This window comes from Nanorana parkeri, unplaced genomic scaffold (assembly GCF_000935625.1).
Source record: "Nanorana parkeri isolate BGI_ZX_2015 unplaced genomic scaffold, ASM93562v1 scaffold307, whole genome shotgun sequence".
In the NCBI taxonomy this organism is placed as follows: Eukaryota; Metazoa; Chordata; class Amphibia; order Anura; family Dicroglossidae; genus Nanorana; species Nanorana parkeri.
The window spans coordinates 290,845-308,790 of record NW_017306575.1 but is presented as its reverse complement, the minus strand read 5'-3'; the positions used below and the strand labels follow the sequence as shown (position 1 = coordinate 308,790).

General features: G+C 41.5%; 1 protein-coding gene across 1 annotated transcript in view; it reads left to right on the top strand.

The window, feature by feature from the left end:
- Nucleotides 1–17,946, top strand: part of ERCC6L2 (ERCC excision repair 6 like 2) — a 97,998-nt gene that overhangs the window by 8,911 nt on the left and 71,141 nt on the right. Inside the window, exon 3 of the mRNA XM_018557865.1 lies at nucleotides 428–550. Coding sequence (XP_018413367.1) covers nucleotides 428–550 — 123 coding nt within the window. The remainder of the gene's footprint in view (nucleotides 1–427; nucleotides 551–17,946) is intronic.

The following is a 17,946-nucleotide window of genomic DNA, read 5'->3' as shown; positions in this document are numbered from 1 at the left end:
AGTGGTTTAACTAAAAAAAAAAAGATTTTTTTTTTTTAACCAAAAACGTCCCGGAACGCATCAAAAACGCGGCACAACCCACTGCACTGCGTGTGCAGAAACCTGAGCGGATCTGCTCTGCATTTGGTATGAACAAGGCCTGAGGCTTGAGAATTATTTCAAGGGCACAGTGGTTAAAAAATACTGGCTGTGATGTTTTTTAGATATCCTTTCCAGTGACAGTCTGTCAATCACCAAGTATTTTTTCCACCTAGAGAGAGGGCTGGCTTAGGCTAGAGGGGCGAACTGTGTGGCAGTTGTCAGGCTGTTGCCTCCCTGGTTGGCTTCTTCAATAGCTTATAGTTCAACCCAGCCTGGCAAACAGTGTAGACCAAACGTATAATAATGTCTTATCACACTAAAATTGAAATGTACCTTCTTGGTTTAGGTCATATCCTTGCTAGCTGCAGTCCTACACAAGACAGGAACACGAGAGGACATTGAAAATAATATGCCTGAATTTTTACTGAGAACAATGAAGAAGAAATGTTCTACAGAATCCGTGAAAAGGGTAATGTTACACAGTTTGCTTGAAGTTTTAATGCCAAGTTTCTTTGTTTCTACACCATGATGTAAGTTATTGGTAAAGTCAGAAAGCAACACCTCTGCCTATCTGGGTAATAACTTATTTGGGATTGTTACATGTAATGTCAGAGCCTTCAGGTTGACAGCAGATTGCATTGTATTTTCTGTGCATACAGGTTTTGGGTTGTTACCTGAAAGTTATTTTGATGTGTTGTGACTTTCCAGTTTATTGTATTACATATACATTTTTGCCGAATCTCCCTCTAGCGGTTATCGATATTTTGGATGGCCGGTCAACATCCGATGCTCAACAACATCTCAGAAAGTTCTCTCTTTTTCTGTCAGCCTGATAAGTTTGACATCATAAGGCAATAGATAATGGAATTAAGAGGTGGGTCAAGTCACCACATCTGTTAGGCATACACTATTTTTTGACCAAAGAGGCCAGGCTTTATTGGTACCAAAACAATTGCATTGTTATTCAAATATAATTTTTATTTAAATATTAAAACTAGGGATGTCCCGGTACTGGTGCCGGTATCGGGACCGATACTGGGCATTTTCAGGAGTACTTGTACTCTTGAGAATGCCCCGATACTAAAGGCCCATACCGGCCCTTTAAATTTTAAAAAACAGATCGGCTGTCGAGGTCTCGCGCTTGTGTGAACCTCACCAGTCTGCTGGGGACCTGGCGGTAGCTGTCCTTGGCAGTGCCTGTCCGGTCACATATCTCCTTCGCCTCCTTCCCGGAGCAGGCACAGCCAAGGAAAGCCGCAGACTGAACAAACAGCCCCGAAGACGGCAGGAGATCGTTCAGCCCAGCGAGCCCGGTGAGACGCAAACGCAGCCCTGATGAGATCTGTACACAGCCTGGTGAGACGCAAACAGTTGATAGCAGTTCAATGTGTTCCAATTCACCCGTAGTAGCTCAATGGTAAGAGCTTTCCCACATAGTGACCAACAATAGAGGGTCATTGTCCTGATCACAATGTAGATTTTTTTTAATAGATATTATAATAATATATTAAATGTCATATTCTATATTATATTCTAATACAGCTATTTTTGGATAGCTTTCTAGAGAAAAATTATATCCTCTGCCATTTGTATATTATGTTTACTTCACCGTTAGAGAGACTTCCCTTTTAAGCTGGCTGTATACTGAGCGAATTTTGACCATTTCTCAATGAACATACTGAAATTGCCTGCAATGTTTATCCTAAAGTAAGTTTTGATATGACTCAAATTTGCCACACTTGCTTCTAGATATTTGCTACTGCATTAAATATGGACAGGTGTAGCCTAGCCACTAGAATCAGAGCAGATTAGCTAGTGTGCCTAAAGCCAAAACTTGTTTTGGATAGAGTGTGTGCTTCCATAAAGTGTATGCTTCCACACACTGTTCAAAACTAGAACAAAAAAGTTTGGGATTTAGATATACTCAACAAGTACAACAATGATGTGCCGAGCTATAAAAAAATCGTATCTATATGTGTAAGAAAATTACACGAAATATGATTTTTTATGTCATATTCCTTTTCTCGAAGCATAGGGTGGAAAAGTTCAATAATAGATGATTGTTTACGTTGTTGCATAAAGTTCAGAATGTGTTTAATTTAAAGTTACAAAATATTACAGGATATGGTATATCTTACAGAATGAGTCTATAAGATGCTTGATGATTACAAAATATAGTATATCTTACAGCAGAAATCTATAAGATGCTTAAGAAACGTGTGTGTAGTTAGTAAGTAAAAATAATCCTAACAGGTGTCTGTCTATTCAATGTGAGTGTGGGTGTGTCTGTGTGATGCTGTGCATGTGTGTGTGTCTGTAGTGTGAATGAGTGTGTGAGTGTGAGTGTGTGAATGTGTCCCCCTTCAAGGAACATCCCTCATCCTTTTATCCATGCTTTTACTTTAAAATAACCTATGTGATGTTTACCTTAAAAGTCTTTCTGATTAGCATAAGGGAGTGCCATACTCTAGTAGCTGAGTCATGTGTTCTCCTTCTATCCCATTTTGGGCATCATAGTCTATGTCCTGAGTAATGTGGTTTATTCTTCAAACTCATTTTAAAGGCCAAGTCTTCTTTGGGCATTCCCAACAACTGTTTCAACTATACTTAGGTCTGCCTGTCAGGCTTACTGATTGATTACCAATTGTAAACTCAAAATCAGCAGTACAGTAAAAAACTGAATCTCCAAACTTGGATAGATTAAAATATAGAAAATCAATCATCATTTAAGGTTCACACATACATATTTCAATATCTGTTTTTAACAATATGAAACAAAGTGAATAAAGTCCACACAAAAATAACCAAGAAAAAGTCCAGTGTATAACAGTAATGAATAAGTGAAAAAAAAACTGCAGAGGGTAGTCCACCACAATGAATGAGATCTTCTGGATTGCAGCAACTACAAAGTTCTAACTGAAACTTTCACCTCCACCCAGTGGGAATAGATGATGGACAGGTGCTCACCTGAGGGAATGAACCCACAAAGCAGGTCTCGACACACATAACCCTTCTTAAATAGGGGAGGGAAGCCCATATAGATGATGACAAATGGATCCTCTCGGGACCGCGGGCATCGATATCATGTTAAGAGGAAGTAGATACAGGAGACATAGCACGTATCATCCAGCATGACACAATTTATTAAAAATGAACAGGTATTCACAATATAGCAGATGAAAAACAGCGTAAAATGAACCGAATGACACTATGTGTGGGATGGATAGAAGTGACGGCACTCCCATCCGTCTAGCCCAGCTGAGATGGTGACGGCGAATGCTCCGCCCTATGTACGTTACGTCTCACACGTGACTTTGCTAGGGGTCTCTGTATTGTTATATTGTTGTATTATACACTGGACTTTTTCTTGGTTGTTTTTGTGTGGACTTTATTCACTTTGTTTCATATATTGTTTAGGTTTGTAAGCTCACCAGACAGTCTGGACATATTGTTTTTTTGCTAGGTTGTCTGTATATGATTTTTTTTTTTATAGCTCGGCACATCATTGTTGTACTTATTTATTAGATATATTTATATATCCTTAGTGCTTAGTAGCTCATTTGCACTTTTGCCACTGGCGCTGATCATTTTTTGTTCTTTATAGATATACTCAACAACTGTTGATTAGTTATGAGCCCATTCAAAACTATGACCGCCCCCTCCCAGCCCGATTAGTTGGGGGAGAGGTGCATTCCTTACCCTTTAGCTATACATCTCAAAGAGGCAGTTAATGCTCCCCGCCACAACTGCCACCACTGATTGGGAAGAAGGGAATTGTCAGTCACAGTTTTGAGCAGGCTTGGGCGAAGTGACAGAAACTTGGTTCGCTCCAAGCCCAGGCTAATCTCTACTGTTGATATAAGTATCAGCCACGTAAGGAGTGCATTGTTTTTAATGAGTCAGTTGCGCCAAGTTTTTTGTTAAAACAGTAACGCATGTTGAATTGATCTTTTACATCAGGTCTTTTGTTTTTGTTTCTCTTATCTGATCTTGGTAGCAGCTTGGTACAGATAACAAATATATTGATTCAAAAATATGTTTGGAGATTGTTAGAACTATGAGATTAGTTTCTGATCCTGATAAAGTATAAATACACTAAGCTGACTCAGTACAGAACTCAGCTGTACAGAAGATTTGAATGCAGTGTCTAGTGAAATGTAGGGGTATGTCAGTGTATAATATTCATTGGTTTTTTTTTTTTTTATGGTGACTTGCATCTTTAGATTCCCCAACCTGTTGGTAAAATACAGTACACTTTTTTTTTTCTGGTTCAATAATAAACGGTTTACAGAGGTATACACACAATTGATGGATTGGTTCATATGCAGTATGTCTTTTATAGCCATAGACGCCTTTTCTCTTTAATACTGTAGTTTTGCTTTGACCTGGGGTGACCCGTGCATTTTTTTTTTCAATTTTGTTCTTCACAAAAGCCATCCTGCTGATGAATGAGGTCTGCCACAGAACAGGTTGTATGCCAGTTTTTGTGGCCTGTTTCTTCTGGTCAGCCAGTGTCTCTCTGTGTGCTTCCTTTGAAGCCGTGCCAGTATTTTTTCCAGCTCATTGCACATTGTGCCATTGTTCCAGTGTTCTATTTAGTTTATTTTGCCGACATATCTCCGATAGCATCAATCTCAGCAGCTGAGGATTCAGATGAACCTGGAAAAAATAATTACCCAGCATGTAGGTTGTTATTATTCACAGGCCTGTGTACTTGGCAGTGCAGTTAGGGCCCTTTTTTGAAGGTTAAACTCGGCTAGAGATGCACATTTTCTTCTTCAGCCATGCTTGAGGTTTTGCATCCTGCTGATGCCAGGATTATATGTGCCAGTTCATCTGAGAAGCACAATGTAGCAGAAGGATTGTCCTAATTGTTTCACTAATATGTTTTATCTTTCCTTTTAAAGTAAACTTAAAATCTCATATAAGCTTTAACGTGTTAAAGGTATTTTCAATATTCGTAAATCTGCAGGTTTCATTAAAATAATATGTGGTGATCCTGCCATGAAGTTCTTTGTTTAGACACTCCCTGTTATCGGGCGACAAGGCTCTGTTCTTATGTACAAATCATTCTCCTGCATTATCACCCGAGCTTCCAAAAGAGGCTAGAAGTGACTGTTTTAACACATATTATGCAAGTTTGGACAGCTATTGTCACCATCAGGAAACCTACCCTGAGAAATACCATGGAACTATCACTGGAGTACATAGTGACAGGAAGTGACTGCAGAGAATGAGATAAAAGTGGAGAAAAGTATTTTATTTACAAAAAAAAAGAAATATGCCATTTATTTATGAAACTCAAGGATTTTACAAACTAACTGTCATTCTGTTAGGATTTACAGCTAATTTTACGCCTCTAAGCTAATTTGTTGCCCATCCGAGAGCGCTGTTTATATGTTTTTTCTTTTTTTCAGCTAATTTTCAAGACAACCTTACCATACTGCTCCACATTGCAGTGCACCAACCATAACCCCCAGGTTGTGGAGTGAACAGGGAACATATAACATTGTTTTCCATGTGTCCTAGTGCTGCCCTGCGTTAATCCAGTGTGGTAAAACACAAGTCACCGTTGTATGTGGGAACGGGGTCTTTCAATAGGTGTAGGCACTGGCACATACCCAGGGTCTTACTAGGTCTAGGCACTGGCACATAACCAAGAGAGTGAAGGTACTGCTCCCCCTGCCTGGTGATGTTCTTCAAAACATAGACGTGACAGTAGGAAATGTTGCAGTATGCCGTTGTATTTAATTTTTCCCACCACATTATGAATATGTTATCCTTTCATTTTATCCATTTTTTAAATGTATGTTAGTTTCTTTTTAGTTCATTTTATTATGTTAACTTAAAGGAGAATTAGGAGGCGAGTGAAAATCACTCAGCCTCATAGCTCTAGCCGACCTGTGACAATGAAACTGTCACACTTCGGCTCAATAGATCGGGAAGTGAGTGAACACATACCGTCGCTCGTTTACTTGTCAATCTATCCCTGCAGAGAGCCGTGACTGTCACTCACGGCTCCCTGCAGGGATTCCCCCCCTCCCTTGTCCGATCCTCCAGCGCTGACTGGCGGAACGGACGGGGGAGGGGGACGGTCACAGCTGGCTCTGCCTTTAGATAGGCAGAGCCAGCTGTCAATCCCGCAGCTGGGTGGATCTCGACAGTAATGTGGGGATCCGTCCCGGCGTCTCAGTATACCGCGAGCTGTAGCTCGTGGTATGCTGATCTAAGGGTGACGGGAGGACGCTAGTTTGTGTCCTTCCATTACCCTTAGGAGAACTATGGGGAAAAGCCCTGACCCCATAGTTCTCCTTTTAACATAAAGGTAGGTAAATGCTGTTCCAAATGAACTTTTTACTGATGGTGCTACAGTATTTTTGATTTAAGAAGGTTTCACTCAGTTTCTGAAGTTGTAAGGATTGCTGTTATGCAAATGAGATGTTTTTCTAAAATAAACACTTAATAATTTGTCTATATTTGCCCTTCTGGTTGGATTACTGGGAATCGGTGTGAGTCATTCTGTGTCTGTGGTTACCCATACTATAGTACCACTATGACTGACCTGTAAAGCCCAAGAAGCTAGCATGGCAGCAAAGCTTTTTTGTTTCAGATTTGGACCTGCTTATCAATGACATGCTGATGAGGGGAAGTGGTTACATTTTTCACTCACATTTTGATGACATTAGAGCTGCAGGGTTTTAATGTAATGTTTTTTTTCCCCCACCAGATAAGATTTTCTTTTTTTTCCAAGTAAAGTATACTAGGAGCCAAAAAAATGCTGCACTAAAAGCTCAGCGAAGCTGACCCCCCTACAATCGGCACAAATAAAAACTCCAGTGTGTTTCTTTAGTGCTACGTTTGTGCTGTTTTGTGCCGCAAAAATTAACATTTGTGCTGCTTTTACTTTTAAGATAATAGCAATTGTTTTTTCAAGATGATGACATCACCCAGCCCCCCTACAACAGGGGTGCTGGGTGAAATTCCGTGAAATTTCCTTGCTACTAAATATTCCACGGTCAAGTGGAAGCAACGGGAAACAACAGCAACTCAGCAACGAAGTGGTAGGCCACATAAAATGAGAGAGCGGGCTCAGTGCATGCTGAAGTGCGCAGAAGTCGCACTGTCTGCAGAGTCAATAGCTACAGACCTCCAAACTTCGTGTGGCCTTCAGATTGGCACACCAACAGTGCGTAGAGAGCTTCATGGAATGGGTTTCCATGGCCGAGCAGTTGCATCCAAGCCTTACATCACCGAGTGCAATGCAAAGCATCGGATGCAGTGGTGTAAAGCACGACGCCACTGGACTCTAGAGAAGTGGAGACATGTTCTCTGGAGTGACGAATCACGCTGCTCTGTCTGGCAATCCGATGGACGTGTCTGGGTTTGGCAGTTGCCAGGAGAACGGTACTTACCTGACTGCATTGTACCAAGTGTAAAATTTGGTGGAGGGGGGATTATGGTGTGGGGTTGTTTTTCAGGGGTTGGGCTTGGCCCCTTAGTTCCAGTGAAGGGAACTCTTAAGGCATCAGCATAACAAGACATTTTGGACAATTTCATGCTCCCAACTTTGTGGGAACAGTTCGGGGATGGCCCCTTCCTGTCTCAACATGACTGCACACCAGTGCACAAAGCAAGGTCCATAAAGACATGGATGAGCAAGTTTGGGGTGGAGGAACTTGACCGGCCCGCACAGAGTCCTGACCTCAACCCGATAGAACACCTTTGGGATGAATTACTTAGAGTGGAGACTGCGAGCCAGGCCTTCTCTCCAACATCAGTACCTGACCTCACAAATGCGCTTCTGGAAGAATGGTCAAACATTCCCATAGACACACTCCTAAACCTTGTGGTCAGCCTTCCCAGGAGAGTTGAAGCTGATTTTGTTTTAGAAAGCACTGTGCATCATACACAACTGTCATGTTTACGTTAAAAAAGGAAATTAAAGTAGCAAAAGTTTACCCACTTAAGAATGGGCACGTAAGTGGATAGAGCAGGAGAGAAGATAAGGTTTAGTGGCATTGTGTGTTGCATCCTGCAGACATAGGGTGACAGCAGGGATGACCTGCAGGCATAGAATGAATCAGGAGTGTGCATAGACTGGGTGAGAGAGAGGGCGCAGGCACATTAGTTAAGGGGGACGGGGTGCAGCTACGGTAGTGAAAAGAAGAGGGGGAAGGCATGCAAGAACAGTGTTGAGAGGGGAACAGTTTGTGCAGGTGTGAGGTTAGAGATGAGTCTGCAGGCAAGGTGGTGGTAGTGGTGTGCAGGTGGATATGTGGTAATAGCAGGAGTGGGTCAGGGCATACAGGTGCAGTTTTTTTTTGTGGGGTGGGGGCATTGGTGCAGACACAGAGTGCTTAGCGTGCACATATGCAATTGTAACAGCGAGGGATACAGGCACAGTTGTTAGAGAAGGGGGGACAGGCATGGTGGTGAAAGTGGCAATTAGGGGTGTGAAGGTGCAGAGGCTGGGGGTTTGTGAGAGGAGGGTCAGCAGGTGTGGTGAGGGTGCTGGTGTGGGGTGAGAGCAGGGTACGGGACATCTGTGTGGGGGACCAATACAGGTGTTTTGGTAAATGCTGGAGAAGGGGCATGCAAGAATGGAGGGAGGGCATGCGCATGTGAAGGGTCGAGAGAGTGGCAGGGTGCAGGCATGATGATGAGACAGGAGGGAAAGCCTTCACAGGTGCAGTGGTGATAGGCAGGGTATAAATATACTGGAGAAAAGGTTGGGGTTGCAGAAGTGGTGAGTGATGACAGAAAGGGGTGTAGAGGTGCAGGGGGTGGTGAGAGAAGGCGGGTTGCAGGCACAGTGAGCAATGGAAGAAAGAAGCTTGTAATGGTGTTGCTATCATGCATTTGCTGATACTAATAGCCTGCTATACACTAGGCAGTAAGTGGCTATTGTGCATGCATGGTTGCACTACTACTTTGCGGAAGACCACCCAAGCAGGCACAGCCACACCCATGCGTTCTGCAAATCTGAAAGCCGGGGAAAAAGCCAGAAACCTGGTGGCTATATTTACACATGGAGCACAGAACTGAACCTGGAATAGGGCATTGCTAATCGCGCCATTCCTTGCGTCTCCGCTCTTCTAAATGACACAACCACTTGCAATTTCAGACAAGACCCAAACACTATCTTGGAATTTTGTATTGCTTTATTCTTCTTTTATAATAACTACATTATACTCCGATAGCACAATATCCCTGCTTCTTTACAGCAGCACTAGAGAGAATGGCGGGTGCACACTGGCCGAGCTTGTCTTACTCAAAATACTGGTTTTCACCCATTTATCCTTTCTTGTTTTTTAACATATTTACTTTACTGTTAGGGTGCTCTGGCGAAATATCAGGGGTCTAAACAGACTCCTGATATTTCCCTTTTAAAATAGAAAAAGAGATTGAAGACACAGAGTCCTCAATCTCTTTTTCCGCTGCAGCCTCTATACTGAGTGCTCCTGTCCATTCATAAACTGTGGCGATAGTAATTGATACTATGTCCACAATGATGAATGAACAGAAAATGATGTAGAGCGCTTCCTGTTCATTTACAGCTGGGGACACGGTAAGCTTACTATGTCCTCAGTTATATACAAACACTCAGCAATCAGTCCTGATCACTGAGCGCTTGTATTCTGCTCTCCATCCGGACTCCTGCGCTTGCCACAGGAGTGGAGCTGTGCGGCAGGAGAGCTTGGCCTCCTGTGACAGCTGTCTCCTCCCCACACCGCCCCGCTCGGCATCCTGACAGCTTCTCTCCTCCATGCTGTGCACTGGCCTGGGTCCCTGCCGATCCCTACTTCCTCTGCCGACACAGGCGGCGGAGAGCAGCTGGCATTGAATGGGACACAGACCGGCACCCATCGGGAAGGAGAGAAGCTAGGGATTTACTGAATTTTCAGCAGCATTTTTGGCTGTTATGGTACTTTTGGAATTTTGCCCAAAGTACCGTTTTTGGACGAAAATATTTCGGCGGCCAAAATTTCGGTGCATCCCTAATAAAAATATATACACTGTATATAGCCTCCCAATCTTTTGGATTTTTTTTGTTCTTTCTGTGCCTGCCTTGCAGTTTGTTGTCACCTGTTCAACGCTTCCTCCACATACTCCTGAGAAGCATGCACTAAAGGGCATGAATGTCATGGCTACAATGCCATGTGTGGGGAGAGCTCCTTGACAGCAAGAAGAACTGATGGTAGATTGAGCCATTCCCCGCCTCACTCTGAGAAGTCAGTTTTTATGAAAAGTTGCTCTTAAAAAAAAAAAAAATCTCCATATTTATCTTGATTGCTGTGTACTGTCTAAAGGCAATATAATCTTTATTATGCTGCTGCTATGATTGCAGATTTGTATTGAACATCTTTGTATGTGCTGTCAGTATGAACATTTAAGAGATATTTTAAAGAAAGATCAGCCTGTGAATTCTACAAATGCCATTCTTTGTTCTGTTTTGATTTTCAACCTACACAAAGTACACTTTTGAGATTAGTGGCTCTCTTCAATAGCAGATTCAGGAGGTCTTGGACATGATTGAATTTGTCTGCTAAAACCTCTCTTTGTTGGACAAAATCTCAGTATAAAAACATAGTTATGTGTTGTGTCTTCATGATTTGCTTAAAGCTGAGGGTAGCATATATGAGGTGCATGAAATGGGGAAGAATGCCCTGCCACCCCTGCTTTCTAAATGCCTGGGAGCTTAAGGGACTTGAGTACAAGCACTTTACATTTGTGAGGGGTTGGGGGCCTCTTTTCTTTGTGTTTGCTTTGTCTAGTGTGAATGAAAGATTTGTAAAATGTCATGGTTTTCTATTCTGTCCCTTTTTCAACAAGGAGCAGAACACGTACTGTCCTGACCCTCTATGATTTCAGTTAGGTGGAGGGCTGAATACCATTTAAAGGTGTTAAGCTGAAGTTGTTGTTTTGTTTTTGCCACTCCTTTGTCTACGCAAATGCTTCTTTGTTATTGTGACATTAGGCTATAATCCCTTGAATACTCATGTAGAAAGAGAATTGTAAACATGAGTTGCAAGCATATTGCTTTTTGCTAGATGAAAAATAGGACATTTTAAGATTTATCTTGTTTGGTAATGCTAAGGATTATTGGACAAGTAAAACATTTGCTACTTTGCTTTAGTTTTTCAGTGTTGTTTGAGTAGTGTGTGTACATTCTACATCTAAGTCTTTAATTGATCCCTAAAAGCTGGCCACACGCAAATAATTGATCTGCCAGATTAACAAATTTACCAACTGTGTAGTCTGAGGAATCACTCTACACAGACTATGAAAATGTGGGTGCTGAGTGCATTGTTGAAATGTTTGAAATACATCAAGATCTTTTCTCCAGTTCCACCATTTGAATGCCTTGGTCCCAAAGAAGTTTCAGTGAACTAAAATTTTAGGCCAGGGATTTAAAGCTGGTACATTAGGGTAGTGGCAGAAATAATGGCATAAGGAAATACATTAAATCTATTTACTTCCCTCTTCTCCTCCTGCTCCGTTAAAGTCTGTAAGGTTATCCTACAGTTAAAATAGTGGAGAAAGAATATATACAGATTACCACATGCAGATATTAAGTAAAATTGTTAAATATTGTTTGTCAGATACTTACCCTAATTTATTCTTTCCTGGCTACCCCTCATGACAGAATATTACGGGTCAGCTCATCCCCTGACCCAATAGCACCACCTAACTAGTCTATAAAAGAGACAACTGCAGTGTAGTGTTCCTTCACAATTTACGTGACCGAACACTGGGAGGGAGGGTCTGTGCTGTCATGAGGAGTAGCGAGGAAAGGAAAATATTTGTAAGTATTTTTGACAAACAATTTTTCATATTCTTGACACGCTTCATGACAGCATACTACGGGATATAACCAGCAATACCAAAATAAGGAGGGAAGACAGACACAGGGCACTAAAATTGCTCAAGACAAAAGTGTTAAAAAAAAAAAGGAGAAAAAAAGGACTGATTTGCCAAATTGACAGGAAAAGCATTATTTCATGTAGTTTGTCTAATAAACGTGTTGGCTAAGCTCGTACTAGCTGCCTTGCAGATCACTTCCATAGATAATTTTGCCTGTGTGGCCCAAAATGCTGCCACTTCCCTTGTAGAATGAGTTCTGTCTGTGGAGGTAAGCCCTTTAAAGAATAAGGAAGCCAGACCAATTTTTTTGGGACCTTTCGAATAGATACATTTTATCTGTATAGAATTCCTTTGTTCTTCCCAGATATGTGGAAAGTAAATGGACAATATCCAGCCTGCTAAAGTTTTCAGATTGCTGAAAAGCTGTAGAAGTAGGAGGTTCTACTACTGGCAAAACAGATTGCAACTTCGGATGGTAAACTGAGTATATCCTAGGACAAAACTTTGGAAAGGGCTGCAAAAGTACTTTGTAAGAATTATGCAGAAAGGCTCTTCAGATGACAAGGCTCAAATCTCCAGAACTCTTCTGGCGGAAGTAATTGCTGTCAGAAAAATGGTCTTCTAGGTAAGAAGTTCCATTAAAGTGATATTAAAGGCAAATGTTTTTCCCCTCCCCCCATGTAAATGTTAGCACTTACCTTAAATGATGTCTCTTATTCTGATCTTCCTCTTCTTTCCCCATGTTTTCATGTGTCCCTCCAGCGGTGCGATGTCACTCCGATCCAGCGCTGACTGCTCTGTCCCTCCGATCCAGTGGTGTCTACATGCGGGTGCACGCGTACATAGACTTACCTTGTGTCTCTGCTCGTCTCCCGGCCGAGAATCGGAACTGCGTATGCGCCCGCCCCAAGATCCTTTGCGGCCGTACGAGCAGTTCCTGATTCTCGGCGCGGGAACGAGCGGCGATAACGAGGTAAGTTTAAAATGATTTCAAGCGTTTTTTTTTTATTTTTCCACTTCTTGCCTATATCTACTGCTTGCTAGCAGTAGATATAAGCAAAAAAAAACAAAACGGAGGGTTTAGAACCCCTTTAAGAAAGTCTCGGAGAGAAAAATAGGTTGCTCCATCAGAACTCCAAGGACCAAAGTCAAATTCCAGAAGGGAAAGTTTTGGTGGCGGCTTCAGCTTGATGGCATCTTGAAGAATTTGTTGAACTAGAGAGGTGTCAATCCATTTGATCTTTGATAGAGCCAACGAGGCTGATACCTGAGAGTATTGTATCGTAAGCCCTTGTGTAAGGCAGTCTGCAAACAATTTTGACTTTATGCATTTTGCAAGCCTAAAATGTGCTTTATAAAAGCAAAAACTGCTCTGGCAGCAAAAAAGTTAAATGCTCTCGCCTGAGGTACAAAAGCACTGCTGGCGTCTGTGTTTGTCTTGAGGGATGAGACCTGATTTTCTTCCCATAACCCTATGGATAGCAACTTGAAGGGGTTTCCCAAACAGATTGTTACCAATTATGGGAACTTAGCAAAGAGACTGTTTAGAAGCAGAATCAACTGCCCAGTGCCTGAGCCACAGATTACTTTTGGCTGTAATAGAATGGCTCATAATCCACTCTGGAACTCTAACTAGATCTACAGAGGATTCGGCTAGGAAGTCCAAGGACAGTTTTAGCTTGTTTAGTGCTGTAACAATAGTTGCATGCTGCACTCCTAATTTGAGAACCTTTTCAAAGTTATCAGTTCAAGTGTGCAAAGCCTTAGAGATCAAGATCAAGGCCACAGCAAAGTGACAAGCAAGTAGTGTAGAGCTTTATAAGATCTCCATCTGTACGGTGATCCATAGGATCTTTAAAGGCCACTGAATTCTCCATGAGCAGAGTCCCATGTCAAACCAACGTCTGATGTACTGTCTACCACCAGAGGAGTTACCAACAGGCCTGCATCCGTCTTTGTAAGTAGATATAATTTTGCATATCTATTTTGGAGAGTGGACTTTTTGTCTGGCTTCACCCATTTTTCTAGGATCAAATCTTTAATTCCCTCCATTAATGGGAAGGAGGGTAAATCTTTCTTAAGCTGGCCATACACCTTACAATTATCTGCAGATTTTCTGTGGTCAGATGGAAAAAGTGCAACAGATTGGCCCAGGTGGAGATTACTCCATCCACACAGTTAAGTGTAGATGGAGGAATCTGTTGCACCTTTTCCATCTGACCACAGAAAATCTGCAGATAATTGTAAGGTGTATGGCCAGCTTTAAGGTTCTGAAAGTATCTCCTGATGCACTGTATTAGACGTGATGACTCATGGCCTAGTATAACCTCTTGTGTTTTATCTGTATTTAACATCAACAGATTCATAAGAATCAAAATTGTTCATAGAATTTCCTTAGCAGTCTGAGAGAGAGAGAGTGCTCTCTCCATGTCTTTTATCTCTTGTATCTGGATTTGGTTCTGTGCAGGTGTTGGTTATAAGCAGGGATGTTCAGATAGCAAGTATCGTACTCGGTACAAGTACATGTACAGATACTTTCCCAGCTCCAGACTAGAGAAAACTCAGAAGTTAGGAGGCAGCTGTCATTTTCGAGGAGTATATGGAGCTCCTGGGATTTTTACATCCCTGTTTTCATGTATATATATTTTTTATATAAATATATATTAGGGATGCACAGATACCATTTTACAAGTACTGATACTTGCCCAAGTACTCACAGATACAAGTACTGATACATTTTTGATTATTGTCATGTGACAGTTTTTCTAAACCAATACAGACTAATGATTTCAGGACAGTGGTGGAGCACCAGAGGCAGGTCCCAGCTGCAACCAATGTAACCCTGGTAGTTCTCGTGACAATGCCAAGTATCGGTACTGGTATCTGAACATCCCTAGTTATAAGTTTGGAAATTAATTTACTTGCTGGGTAAATGGTCCCTTACAATCCACCACCAATCCACTCCTTCAGAATTTCCCTTCTATACCCCATTATCTATAGCCATCACCATCTCCCTTGTCTCATTGCTGCAGAATTCTAATCTATGCATTTTATTGTGAGGTGTGCTTTAAAAAACAAATCCCACTTATGGCGTCCTTGTTGCAGTTTCTGCAAGCTCATCTTCTGTAGGTTTGTATGGTGCTGAATGAAAAATTGTGCCACAGTACAGAAAAACACGGAAAACAAGAAAAAAACTCTGAAATTTGAACGTGCCTTGAGTTAACACTTTATAGTGCCATGCATTTTCAATGGAACCCCACCACAATGTAGTTTCCGATGCACACGCAGAGTGGTGTACTGTGTCAGCAAAAACGGTGCGTGTCCATTTTTTGTGCCTTCTGGTGCAGTCCCCCCTGGACAGTGTACCTGGAAAGGCAGAGCTGTTGTTTAGTGATCGTGTTACAATGAATAACAGGGAGGGGGGCAGCTTTTTACAGCCTGCTTTACAATACAACCCCAGAGTCAGACTGAGTTTCCTGTAGAGAAAATTTTGAATTTGTGGGACTGATAAAAAGTCCATAAAAAAATTAAGCCAGCAATGTGAGTCCTGAAACTGTACACATATTTACTTCATCACTGCCCTGTGGAAATGGGCTTTCATAGGGCTTGTTTTTGTTGGAAATGCAACAGCTTATATATGATTGTATTACTTGTGTAATTATGTCTTTTGAGCTGTAGATGGCGATGTAGAGCAATGTTAGTCTCTATGCTTATGCATGTTTATCTATGATGTATACAGGAAGTTCTCTGTGTATGCTGTATTCTAATATGTTTTTTTTAAGCAAGTAAAACCTAATTCAGCATTCCTCAAGTACTCCGTTTTTCATCTAAACACATAACCAACAGTTTTTCACCCTTACCATGCCAGCCTCTTAATAACCACTTTGAAAACAACTTTGTTTCCTATCCATCTTCACACTTCAAAGTATTTGACATGATCTAGTAAGAATCACTTCTAACATAGTGTAAAAGGCAGCCAATAGTGGGCTGAGCAGGTAGAGTGCAGCATGGACAGTACTGATCTAATGGCTTTTCCACGTGCTACAGTTACAATTTAGGATAAATAACCCACTCCTCTTAAAGTAGTATTAACCAGTTGACATCCGCGGTGTTAAACCCCCTTCCCATCCAGGCCATTTTTCAGTATTCAGCGCTGCGGTACTTTAACTGACATTTATTCTGTCATGCAACACTGTACTGAAATGAATTTTATACCCTTTTTTGGGGACACATAGAGCTTTCTTTTGGTGGTATTTATTCACCACTGGGGTTTTTATTTTTTACTATATTAAGGAAAAATTACAGAATTTAAAAAAAAACAAAAAACAGTTTCCCCTATATTAAATGATAAAACATTTATTATTACCCAATTTTGTGGTAAAATATAAAAGACGGGGTCACGTCGGGTAAAAAGACACCAAACATGTCAAGCCTTAAAATTGCGTGCGAAACCTCAAGAAACGATAATACCCAAAATTGGCCATAGGCAATGCTTTAAAAGCTGTTCCCGCTCATCAGTTTAGTGTTATCAGTGATTGATGGCCCTAAAATGACTGCTCTCACTGCGACGTTCGCGGCGATATGTAACGTGTAGCGCAATTGTCGTTTTTGCGCGCTGGGGCACCGGGCGCGTATTTACGTTTATAGGTGCGTAAACGTGGGGGTGGGGGAGTTAAACATTTTGGGGGTTTTTGCGTGACCTGGGGTTTTTTTTGGGGGTTGTGCGTGACCTGGCACAGGGCTGTGTGTGTCTATGGATGCACACAGCCACTGCGGAAATGAGTGGGCACGGGTGCCTCCACTAGAACGATGGGGCAGCGGTGCAGGGAGCCAACTTTTAAAGAAAAAAAGCAACAGCCTCCAGCAAAGGTGGGTCTCCCTAAAGGAGAAATGAAACAAAACAAAATAGGCGTTAATATCACTTTAAATATAGTTTTCTGTTGCTGTTTTCCTGTTGTAGCCTTTGTTGCTACACAGAGGGCCTCTTTTGTTTAAAATCCTTGCTACATGCATCATCCTACATTATACATCTCCTTCTAGCCAGTGGGCTATGCATCATTGTGCATGTGGCCACTTTGCCGTAGGCTTCAATGCCCTAAAGATCTGTGCTGAGCATGTTTTGGCCCCAGCATGGCAACATTGTAGAAAACAATCTATCAACCGAGTTGATGTTCCTTGCCCAATGGGATATGTACCCCTAACATAAGATCAATTTGATTATCTGATTATCTTGTGGACATGCAGGTTTACATTATTTGAGTATCATCATTTTGTGTAGTATTTCTTTCCTAACTTGCATCACCTAAAAATCTCAATCTTGAAACACCATAACCTGCTTCCTTGTTAGTACCATTCACTTTGCCAGCTTTTTGTTGCCCTGTCCTAACTTTTTTGAGAGGTGTTGCTGTCATCAATTTCAAAATTACCTTATTTTTTCTTAAAATTGTACATTTTCTTAGTTTAAACATTTGATATGTTTTCAATTGGGAATAAATGTGGGAATGCAAATCATTGCATTCTGTTTTTATCTAGAGTTTATACAGCGCCCCAACTTTTTGGGAATTTGGATTGTAAGTGAATACCTAAATACCTTAAATTGATGCCAGTGTGAGTTAAAACCTTGACCTTTATTTTTATCTCCAACAGACAGACTCTGGCCAGGGCATGGTGGTCCGAAACCCCCATAGTTGACCAGGTTAAACAGAAAATGGTATGATACTTGATCAATAAGAAAATTGTAGCTATCCTACAGGACAAGATTACCAAATTTAAAAAGGTCTGGATGACACATTTTCCAATAGATCCAAATGATATTCAATGGACCATTTTAGCCTTGGGGTCATTGTAGAGATAGAGTTGCCTGTAGACCTTCCTTTCCTCATTTTCTTGGGCTACCCTTCCCCTTCCATCGACCCCTTATTTCCTTATTCCTTTCCAATAACCTTCTTCTAGCCCTTTCCTTGTCTTCTTTCTACTTTTTCCTTTTTTTTTTTTTTTTAG